Source organism: Dermochelys coriacea, chromosome 19 (genome assembly GCF_009764565.3).
Source record: "Dermochelys coriacea isolate rDerCor1 chromosome 19, rDerCor1.pri.v4, whole genome shotgun sequence".
In the NCBI taxonomy this organism is placed as follows: Eukaryota; Metazoa; Chordata; order Testudines; family Dermochelyidae; genus Dermochelys; species Dermochelys coriacea.
The window spans coordinates 16,966,546-16,977,225 of record NC_050086.2 but is presented as its reverse complement, the minus strand read 5'-3'; the positions used below and the strand labels follow the sequence as shown (position 1 = coordinate 16,977,225).

The 10,680-nt window shown below is 50.2% G+C and overlaps 1 protein-coding gene across 1 annotated transcript; it reads right to left on the bottom strand.

Moving 5' to 3' along the window:
- Positions 1–516: 516 nt before the first annotated feature.
- On the bottom strand, positions 517–4,824 carry EDN2 (endothelin 2). Its single transcript, XM_038377722.2, has 5 exons — positions 4,693–4,824; positions 3,625–3,769; positions 2,298–2,417; positions 1,149–1,253; positions 517–744 (listed from the first exon to the last, which is right to left on the bottom strand). Exons 1-4 carry the CDS (start codon positions 4,754–4,756, stop codon positions 1,211–1,213), a joined length of 372 nt encoding a protein of 123 aa, XP_038233650.1. The 5' UTR covers positions 4,757–4,824; the 3' UTR covers positions 517–744; positions 1,149–1,210.
- Between the last annotated feature and the right edge of the window lie 5,856 nt (positions 4,825–10,680).

Sequence of the window (10,680 nt, the reverse complement as noted above, 5' to 3'; positions counted from 1 at the left end):
ATGGCTTAGCAGGAGAAAGCCAGAGCCTGGTTAGCTATACCATGGTACAATGGTATGTGTTACGTGGGCATCACAATTTAACGCGCATTGGATTGTCTTTGCAGGGCAGTAAAGAGGAAAAAGTGCTGAGACGACAAGCCCAATGAGGCAGCAGCTCCAATCAGTCCATGAGTCTGTGATGGCCACCCAAACCACGGAAGAAAGCAGCGGAGCTGGAACCCTGTTCAAACATGTAGGCCAGGCCTCCAATACAGGATTTTTGGGGTGCTGCCAAGTTCAGAATTGAACATGGCATTTTCTAGGCCTAAGTGCATGGATTGCAGAGACATGCTGACCACGGGCAGAATCCAGTGTGGAATCTAGCTGGTATCTGACTGATAAAACCCTGTCCTGATTCAACAGGCTTGATCCCACCTTCACAGCATGTCCATGGCCATGTAAAAGGAGATGCTGTTTTCCCTTTACAGCAGTCTCTGGTGTGCTGAGCAGCATTGGGTCATTCAGAAGGATTGCTACCTCCTCTGCTTCGTCCACCTCTCCTGCTTTTCCATCATGGTCTTTCCTTCTGCTCTTTCAGGCACCCATGGCAAGAGCCAGTGGCATCCACAGGACTCCAAATTATGCCAGAAAACAGGCTTGTTACCTGCTCTGTATCTTTTTCTTCCAGGCAAGGCTGCTGGTTGAACTTTCCTCTGAGAGTGGTGCTGCCATCTGGGGAGCTGGGAGTTAGAGACAGCAATGTCCCTGTAAACAAAAGGGACCAAACACTCAGCATCTCATCTGTTACCCTTCTCACAACCAGGGACAGCCAGTGTCCTTTGATGTTTACATGCTGTCTGCTAAGTTGTTTTGCATGGCAGAAGATGGGAAAGTCCTGAGACTCATGACCTGCACAATACTACAATCCTGCATTGGTGAGTGGAAGGTGGGCAAAGGGGTTTCCTTCACCGCTCTAGTCTCCTATTCTAGGTTTAGTGTCAGTTAGAAGTTTTCAGCGTCCCCTGACTGGAAAAGCTGAAATTTCAGTAAAAGCTACAGTCTTGGAATCACAATCCTGTGGAATTTCACATGCTTATAGGGCAATTACTTTTGGGGAGCAGGGTGGCAAGGTCTTATGTATTTAGATCCAGTTTAAATGGAATTCTTACCGTCAGGCTCTCAGAAGATCAGTTTGTGGATGCTTCACATCACTGCTGTGGGGATTCTTCACCTATACGCTATGGCTCGGTGGGAGCTTAAGGTTCCCAAGATACCTGAAAGTCACGACAGCACATGCATGTTAGCCCCTCACTTTCAGCAGGGAGAAAACACATGGAGTGGAAGGATCACAGCTCTAAAATTACACACATCGCTCTATAAGAGGGTTGAAAGCTTTATTTTGAAAGGGCTAATCCCCTGCCATTTCTGGCAGCAGCTTATAGTGTCACTGTTAGACTCCCTTTCCTTTCAGATCCCACTCAGTTCCCTGGAACTATTTATAGCCAGTTTTATTTCTCGGCGAATCTGTTCGATAGAAAATTAAAGACAGTGGCCCTTTCTAGTACTTTGCAATTTAAACACATTATACTGCTTCTACGTTGTCCCACTTCAGACTACAGTACAATACACGCTTCCTGCAGCAGACTCTATGCTTCTGAACATTGGCTGCTAGTATGCATGTGTGTTCACATGGCAGAAGATTTTGTTATCTCCAAGCCAGCTCCATTCCAGGGCAGAATTGGCTGAGGGGAGAGTGAATATTTATATCTGGATTTACCCCCCGAGAAGCTAGCAGAAAAACAAGCAGCTTTTATAGTCTAGATATGGCTCTTCTGAGAGGTAAGAAAAGCAGGTGCCCCTTCAACGGACAACTTTCATTCTCCTCCCCTGCAACACACCAGAAGGAAGCTACTGTCCCTAGGAGGGGAAGTCTCTGGATGACCCTCCCCGTGTGTTTCACACTGATTCTCTCACCCCCTCCCATGTGATCAACATCACCCAACCACTACACAAGCCAGCACTTCCTCACGTGCACTGCCACCACAGCGACAGAGGTAACATTGTTTTCTACCAAGCAGTAAGGGGACTATTGTATGAATAGAAATGCGCTCATGACCCTTTGCCAGGGCTTCTCTGAGAGGGTGTAAAAGCCACTAGACAAGTTCCAGATGCTGTCAGAGAACAGTGCAGCCGTCCATCTCTTTACTCGGAGCCTGGAATCTCAACCACTCCTTTGCGAAGCACCCCTTGACTGGCAGTTGGATAGACGGGGGGTATCAGCCCTTTCCCAACCCGTCCCAGGGACCTGTTGGACTCACCAAGGCTTTGCCTGGCAGAAGGTAGCACAGATGCTGTCCTTGGAGTGTGAGCACTCACACCTGTTAAGTGATCTCTTGTGGCGACTTGGTGGGCTTCCCAAGCCATAGGGAACAGTTTGTCTGTTAAAACAAAAGAAATCAAATAAGCAACTACTCTTTATTAGCAAAGAGATTTTACAATGCAGGCTTGGGAGGCAGCCAAGCTACAATAATAATAAAAAGGATATCTGTAGACACAAGGTGAAGAGACCAAAGATACTTCTCAAGCCTATAAAATTCAGCTTTTGCCTCCCACCCACTACTTTTCTTCCCACCACCCTCACCGGTAGCCTGGACCAGAATCAGCCAGCAAGTACTGGACTGCAAGTGGAGTTTTATCCTCCTTGAAGCTGCTCAGAAACACAGGGAAATATTCCCATGCAGCAGTGATTGTTCAGCATGCAGACAAAATTTAACTGCAGAGGCAGTTCAGCTTCCTTCCATGTGTTGGTCTGAATTTCCAATGCCCAGTCTGCCAAGCAGCAAGAGGCTCAGGCAGGGGGCCCTCCTTCCCACAAACACATGAAACAGTTTTGTTTGCACAGGACGTGTTACAAGTTAAAATGCCTCACGGCTATAACAGGTTCTTCTGATCACAGCATATTTGTATAGCTGTTCCCTTTCCAGCTTGGATCACAATCTGCCCCCATCACCTCCAAAGTCCTCCCAGAGTTTGGGAATGGCAGAGACTGCAGCTATTTTCAGAGCAAGTTGTTACTAATGAGTCCACATTAGCAGGTGTAATTAGAACCACACCTGAGTGAGACCGTCTGTTGGGACTGGACATAAAGGTGACAGCCATGGGTCTGAAAAGAGCTCTGCTTCCCCGCCACAGGTTCTTAATGCCAAGCCCCTGCAGCCCCATTAGAAACACCGGCATCTTAAAAGGAGCATTCAGAGTAACAGATGTAAAAGAAAAGAAGTTTGTGGCAAGTTGGAATTGCTACATTTTAATTTTTGTATGGTGGCAATTTGAAGGTTTTTTTAGTATAAATACCATGGGGAAAAAACAGTCACAAGGGGATCAACTTCCTGAGCTTTCACCCCATCTGTTTGGTGACAACATGAAGCAAGCAGCTGTAATCCCTAGAGGAAACAGGAATTGTCCTTTTCTGGTGTTACTATTTGCACTGTTATCTGCAACAGGTGATACACAAACTGGGATTCACTCTATCCCCAACTCACCACCCAACAACAACCACCAGGCAGAGAAATCCTTGCTTTTAGATCAATCTTTTACTTATAAATTATCAGCAACATTCTCCAAAATAGCTGTCCACATGCTCACCCTGGGGTGTTGACCCAGATAATATCCAGATGACAGAAGTAAATGCACTCCTTGTCCTGCCAGCTGTTGCAGGAACATCTCTTTGTCCTGGAGTGCCTGCTGCTGGTTGCAGCTAGGTGGGACTCAAAGGGAGGACGGCCCATACCTGCAGCAGAGCGAAGAAAAATGGATCCGTCGTGCTATAGGTTTAAGAGCTCTGGAATGCACAATAGTATGTAAACGCTGGAGTTACACCTCTATCAGGTATTAAGTTGATTTCAATTTCCAGGGCAGTTTTACAGTAGGTGCAGCCTTGTTGATTAGGCAGTACTATCATAAAAGCACTTGCATAACTAAGCAGAGGAGTTTGCTAGAAAACCTGGAGCAATGAGGGATTGTAAAGGTAAAGTGGCACTGCTATGGCACCTTTTGCTTTTTCTGGCAATCCCAGGCGGTCAACTCACTGTCAAATTGCACAGGTTGTTTATCTGCCCATAAACAAAAACACAGAGAGGCAGCTATCTCCCTGCACATGCCTTCAACACATAGTTGTGGGCCGTGTGTTTATTTATTTATTTCTGTATTGGCTTCTTATCAAGATAAGACTGCAATCTGCATGTGCGAGCTCTCCGTGCCAAGCGCGAAAGCAGGCACGATGCAGTGTCACTAGTGCACACAAGCAAACACATGTCGATCCAAGAGAGGGAGCGGTGCAATGTGCAGGCTGAGCTCTAAGAAGCAGGGGCCGGGGTGGACAAGTGCACGGGGGCGTTAGCAAGAGTCTCCCCCATCTCACAGGGAACCCTAACGCCTAGCTCCCTGGAGGCGCAGAAAGCAGCTGCAAAAGACACGAGTCTCTACACCGGCAGCGAAGGGGATCTGCTCCGGTGACGTGAAACTTCACGCTGCTCTGGAAAGCAGCTGGCAGGCTCCGAGTCCGAGTCCGAGTCCGAGCCAGGAGGGCTCGGCCCCAGCACGCCCGCCCGGAGGGGCACCGTTCCTCGGCAGGGGCATCTTCCAAAGCCCAGCCCGACCGCGAACTCCCCCTTTAGCAAAAAAAGCCGAGCTGGAAAGAGCGGAGGGTCTCACCTTCTCCCAGCAGGATGCAAAGGGTGACGGCAAGAGAAACGAAGCCCGCGGGCGGGTTTGCCATTGCGGCGGGGTTACTCCCGGGCTGCCTTTCCCCGGCACGGCCAGTCGCGCTCCTGCCGCCGGAGCCGCACCGGGCAGGTGCTTTATAGCGCCGCGGGCCGCCGAGTCACGCCCCGGACCCGCCCCCCAGCATGGGACGGGGCAGAAGAAAACAAACCAGAAACCGAGCGACGAGCCAGCGGCGGCAGCCCCCGGCGCCCGGCCCGCGGGAGCTGGGGAGCCCGGGGGTCCCCCCGCGCCGCGGCCCGATTCCCGCGGGGTCAGCCGGGGGGGTCCTGCTCGGCCACCAAAGCTCAGGGGCGGGTCAGCCGGACACGGGGACCCAGGGACACCAGACCACACGTGGGGCTCTGTCCCCCCGCAGCTCCGTGCAGCTGTCCAGCCTCAGCCTCTTCCCAGGGCTCCGCGGCTTTGCTCCCAGGGCTGCCCCGAGCTGGTGGGGTGCAAACGGGGCAGAGAACCGGGGGGAGCGGCAGGGCCTGGCCTGGGGAGGCAGGAGGGCGGGTTGCAGGTACGCCAAGGGGAGCCACAGGCGGCGAAGGGACCGGTTCAGTCGGGTGTCTGGGGGCTGATTTGCATTCTTAATGAACTCCAGACTGGGAAAGCCCCTAACTGTGTGTGCGGGGAGCCCGCGGGGAGTCAGCCGGTCCGAGACAGGGGAGACGCCAGACCTTTGGAGTCTGAAATGAGCAGCGCCCCACTTGACAAATGATCGTGCAAACCACACACAAATAAAGGTGGAAATAAATTCCCTGGCTGTTGTTAACTGTTCAGAGCCTGGAGACACAATCCGGAGCTGGAGCTGGTTTTCCCTTCACCCCTGCTGGGTGTATCCGGGGAAGCCTCCCCCAGGTCTGCACAAGGCCCTTGCTCTGGAACAGGCTGGCTTGAATAGTTTTGTCATCTGTCATGACTTCTCCTTTAAATCTTTTGAATTGAGGCAAAGACCTTTATATTGGAGCCTCAGTGTTTCATGATGCTGTAATGGAAGGGGAAGGAAGGAGGCAGCTTGCCGATGTGGCCAGCAGGTGGAGCCGAACTGGAGCAATCAGAAAAGAGACAAAAAGAAAAGGAGGACTTGTGGCACCTTAGAGACTAACGAATTTATTTGAGCATAAGCTTTGGTGAGCTACAGATCACTTCATCGGATGCAGCGAGACAGATGAAAAGAGACCGTCCCATAACTGAGCAAAACACATGGGTGGCTGCCCAGTTAACTGGCAGCCCCTGGCCCTCACAAAGAGTGTCAGAAGGGCAGCCTTTCCTTTGCTTTGCTAAAGCACAGCCTCCTCTAGCCTCTGAGCACCCCAGCCACATTCATGGCGCAGAGACAGGGCGCTCTGACCATGCCCAGTTTGCAGCCAGAAAATTGAGGCTCAGAATTCACAGGAGGAGTTTGTGGCAGAGCTAGGACTAGAAACCATCTCTCCTCCATCACAACTAAGCCAGCCCGCATTCCAGTTCTGCTGCAAAAGCCCCTAGCACCGGAACCAGAGGCAAATCTCCTGTGTGAGCACTACTGGGGCTATGGCACTGCTGAGCTGTTCTGACTCTGTCCAGAAGGAAGTAGTGTGTGCGCACAAGTCAATAGATAAGAATATTTATTAATGAGGCCAGGATTTCCTCCATGAGCAATACTGTCTGTCCTGCCAGCGAAAGAGGACATGGAAGAAGAGAGAGAAGTTTACAGCACAGTAGAAGAGCAGCCAGGGGTCTGGTCTCTAGGCAAAATCAGGTGTAAGGAAGCAAGGCTGTGACCATGAATACCGATCCCCACATCCACTAGATGATCTCATGTTACCAGAGTGTTTTCCCCAGGATTTGGAATTAGAGGAGGGTCTTTGAAACTACAGGAAGAGTTGGAAAACAACTAAATTGGCAACACTGACCACTAGGGAGTCTGGGGGAGTTCGGGGGCGAGGAGGATGTACACCTCCCTGTGCCACAGACACATCAGGAAGTTCCTCCATTGATTATGGTTGCTCACTAGTTGTGGTATTTCTTCGCAGGTGATGCCAGCGCAATCAATATCCTCTGTCACCATTGTCAAACTATCCTTCCTTGGCCTCCCTCACTTTCTCTTTCCTCCCTTGGGTACCCAATTCAGTGCAGTTCCTATTTTTTAAATGAAGGTTGAGCCTAACATGGATTTCAGACACTTCACATGGCCAAGTGAGCACAAGGGGAAAGCTTGTTAAAGCTACCTTTAATGATCACTTTTCTAGAGTGGACTTAACAAGCGTATGGTCCATATAGACCAAGCACACACTGGTAAATATGTGTTAGGCCACATTATGTTTTTAAAAAATATGGGTCCAGCCCACAGATTTATTCTTCTTTTCCTGGTAGAGACATGACCTCCAGGACACGCCGATCAGCTACGGCACTTCCCAATCACTTATTCATTCTCATGGGTAAAAGAAGTTTTAGACTCTCTTATGAAACCCACCTGAAAACAAGGTGGAAAGAGCAAGCAACTCCTCATCAAACTGTGAGCCTGAGAGCAGTCTGCAGCTGAGAGATGAGCAGCCTACGTGACACAAGCTGGGAATGAGGCTGGCCCCAAAGTCCCTTTAACTAAAGGAGCTAAAGGTTCCTTAGTCATGGCAGAAGGCTAGAAAAAAGGCAAGGCCCTTGAAATGGGAAATAACTGATCTTTTACAAGATGACAATGTCTTAAAAACATATCCTGAAGTCCTTTCCAACCCTTACTGAGGCGTATGTCTACACTTCAGTTGGACACCCACAGCTGGCCTGTGCCAGCTGACACAGGCTCACAGGGCTCGGGCTAGAGGTATTTTTAATTGCAGTGTAGATGTTCAGTGTTGGGCTGCAGTCTGAGCTCTGGAACTCTCCCACATTGCAGGGTCCTAGAGTCTGGGCTCCAGCATGAGCCCAGACATCGATACCACAGTTAAACAGCCCCTTAGCCCGAGCCTCGTGATCCCATGTCAACTGGCCAGTAATGGGTTTTTAGTTGCAATTTAGACATACCCAGAGAGGGATTGGATAATGTACTTCAAGGACCAAGCTCCCTGTGATCCCAATTGTCTGATTCAGTGTAGCAGCATCTTGGGCGCCCAGATCTTGATGTGCAAGCAGGCCCTGGGAACAGGAATAAGCTTAGAAACAAGAGCTATGATCCCCCGGGGCATTTGGAAGAGGCTACCTGGCAGTCCTGCTAAACTAGAGAGTTCTCCAGGAAGGTATTTTTTTAAAGTTTCTCAGGAAGGGAGTGTACCTTTTACCTGTTTGCTCAAAATACTTAGGTTTTGATTGTATCACTGTCATGAATCGACACAAGCTGCTGTCAATGTGGTAAACCAGCGCAGTCTTGTGTAAAATGTAACAAGCACTAAAAATCATTGTTAAGAGCCCCAAGGAAAATCAAGGAAAGTTAAGAGGCTGGCAAGAAGGAGAGCTGTTTAAAGTGGAATTTGTGTGAGCATTAACTCCTGCTAATTGTGGCAAGATATTTCCAAGAGGCAGGAGGAGTTTAAGGAATTCAGATTAACTTAGCAAGCTTAAAATGTACTGTCACTGAACAACGAGAAGAATTTTTTTCATGGAAAATGAACACAAAAGGGACACGAACACAGCAGGAACAGAGTTAGACTTAAATTCAAATGAATAGTCATGGGGAAACATCACAGTATTCACCTAGAAGCAGAGACCAAGTACGTGGTGCAGGATAAAACAGGGCTGTTTTAAGAGAGGTTTAGTCTACTGAGTTGGGGATGAAAGGAGATAACAGATGAGGACGGAGGGCAGAGGAAGATTGTACAGTAGGTGGCAGAGGAAAGGACAAAGTGGCGAGAAGGTAGCCAGGTGGACAGGAAGGAGGGACTGCTCAGCAGCTGATATCAATGTTAATGAGAACAGAGAGGAAAAAATAACAAAAAAACAAAGAGATGAGTGTAAGAGAGAACTCCAAGATGTAAAGCAAACATGTTGAAAGTCCTACAGAGGTAAAGGAGGGAAGTTTCTAAGACATCTAGTCTTACACAAATGCAATAATTATTCTAAAGACAATAAGGAAGCACTATAGCAGCATTAAATGTAACTCACAGGATTATAATTCCAGTATTGCATAATAGCAGAGTGACGCCATGGCTGGGATAGTATGAGATATTCAGGCTACGGTCTAGAACCTAGATGACCTAATAAGTCTTTCCTGGCTCTAATTTCCATGATCCTCTGATTCTGATCACTGTACTATGAAAGGAGATATTCTCGAAGTGGAGACGGTAAAGCAGGGATGCCAGCACATTGCAGGGATCCAAAGATGTTAGTTATCCACACGCAAAAAAGGCTACAGGGATGATCTCAGCGAAGTTTGGAAGAGAGGAGCTTTAAGGTACGGAAAACTTAGAAGAGAACAGTAGATGCTACAAGGCATCTGTGTGAAATACCAGACAGAGCCAGGAACTGGAGGCTTACAAAGGTTCAATTACTACAGGAATTAGCAGAGGATTCCTTTATGCCAAGAGTCAGGCTATCACGTGGGAGGAAGGATAGCCTAGTGGTTATAGTGTTACCCTGGGATTCAGGAGGCCTAGAGGGTCAATGCCCTTGTATCTATTGGGTTCCGGGAAGTGGGCAGGCTGCAGCCGCCCACTGCTGAAGAACCCCCCCCCCCCGCCCAGCCTAAGGGGAGGATCCACAGGACCTGGAAACCAAATGATTCCATGGGACAGCTAATCAAATAACAGGGACAGGAGTGTGGTCAAAGGATCAAAAGAAGAGAGCCTGATGGGAACACCAAGCAGAGAACCCCAGACAGCACCCACTGCTCCTCAAAGGAGTCAAGGGAGCCAGTGGACATCATCCAGAGGGACTCTGCCCGGATACGTGAACAGACCAAGTATTGGAAACAGGCCCCACAGTCACAGGAGTCTCCACTGGCCAACCTCCTCTCCCTGGTTTTATAGATGACCGTTTTGGCCAGGGCCAGGAGGAGGTTGACCAGGAGGTCCCATGACTTTGTGGGGCCCTGGATAGGTAGTGCGTAGAGAAGGAGGTGAGGGGGAAAGTGCAGCCAGAAACATAACAGGATATTTGTGAGGAGCCGGAATAGGGGCTGCAGCCTGGCGCACTCCAAGTAAACATGCACCAGAGTCTCTCTCACGCTGCAAAAGGGGCAGGTGTCCAGGATTGGGGTGAACCGGGCCAAGTACAGGCCCATGCTCACAGCCCCATGAAGGAGCCGCCAACTGATATCCCCGCTGGGCCTCGGGACCAGGGTGGAATAGAGGCCGGCCCACCGGGGCTCCTCACCCTCTAGAGGTGGCAGGAGGTCCTGCCACTTTGTATCGGGGCGGATTCAATGCCCTTGTAGCGGGGCAGTTACCCCACTCCTGAAAAACAAGGAGAAAAGGCTAGGCTGATTGGGAAGGCAGCCACAGCTGGGGCCATGCCCAGTTAGGAGACAGCTGGCCCTATGAAGGGCTGTGAGCCGGGAGCTGGGGCAGTCTCTCTCTAGCTTTGGAGAGAGATGGACCTAGCTGCCTGAAGGAGCAAAGGCTACTGTAGACAGAGCGGTGCTGGGGAAGGGGCAGGAACGCCTGGAGAAATACTGGGCTGCAGGGAAGGCAGCAGGTCTAGACACCCCTGCCAATGATGAGTGTCCATTACACTGCAGTCTGCCCCAGTGAACAGGGGCTAGATGATGACTGGCAGGAGCCACTGAGGTGAGGTGGGCTGAGAGGGTTGGGGGTTCCCTGGGAGGGGAGACCCAGATTGTGGGGTACTGCGGGGGCAGAACCCCAGGGTAAGGGGCACTGGAGTCCAGGAGGGACATGGGGCCTGAGGCAGGTGAGCTATCGTCCAGCAGAGAGTGCTCTGAGCTGGAACCAACAGCAACCAGTGGGAGGTGCCGCACTGGTGAGTCTCACTTCGCTACAGCCCGGCTTTACTACACATGTC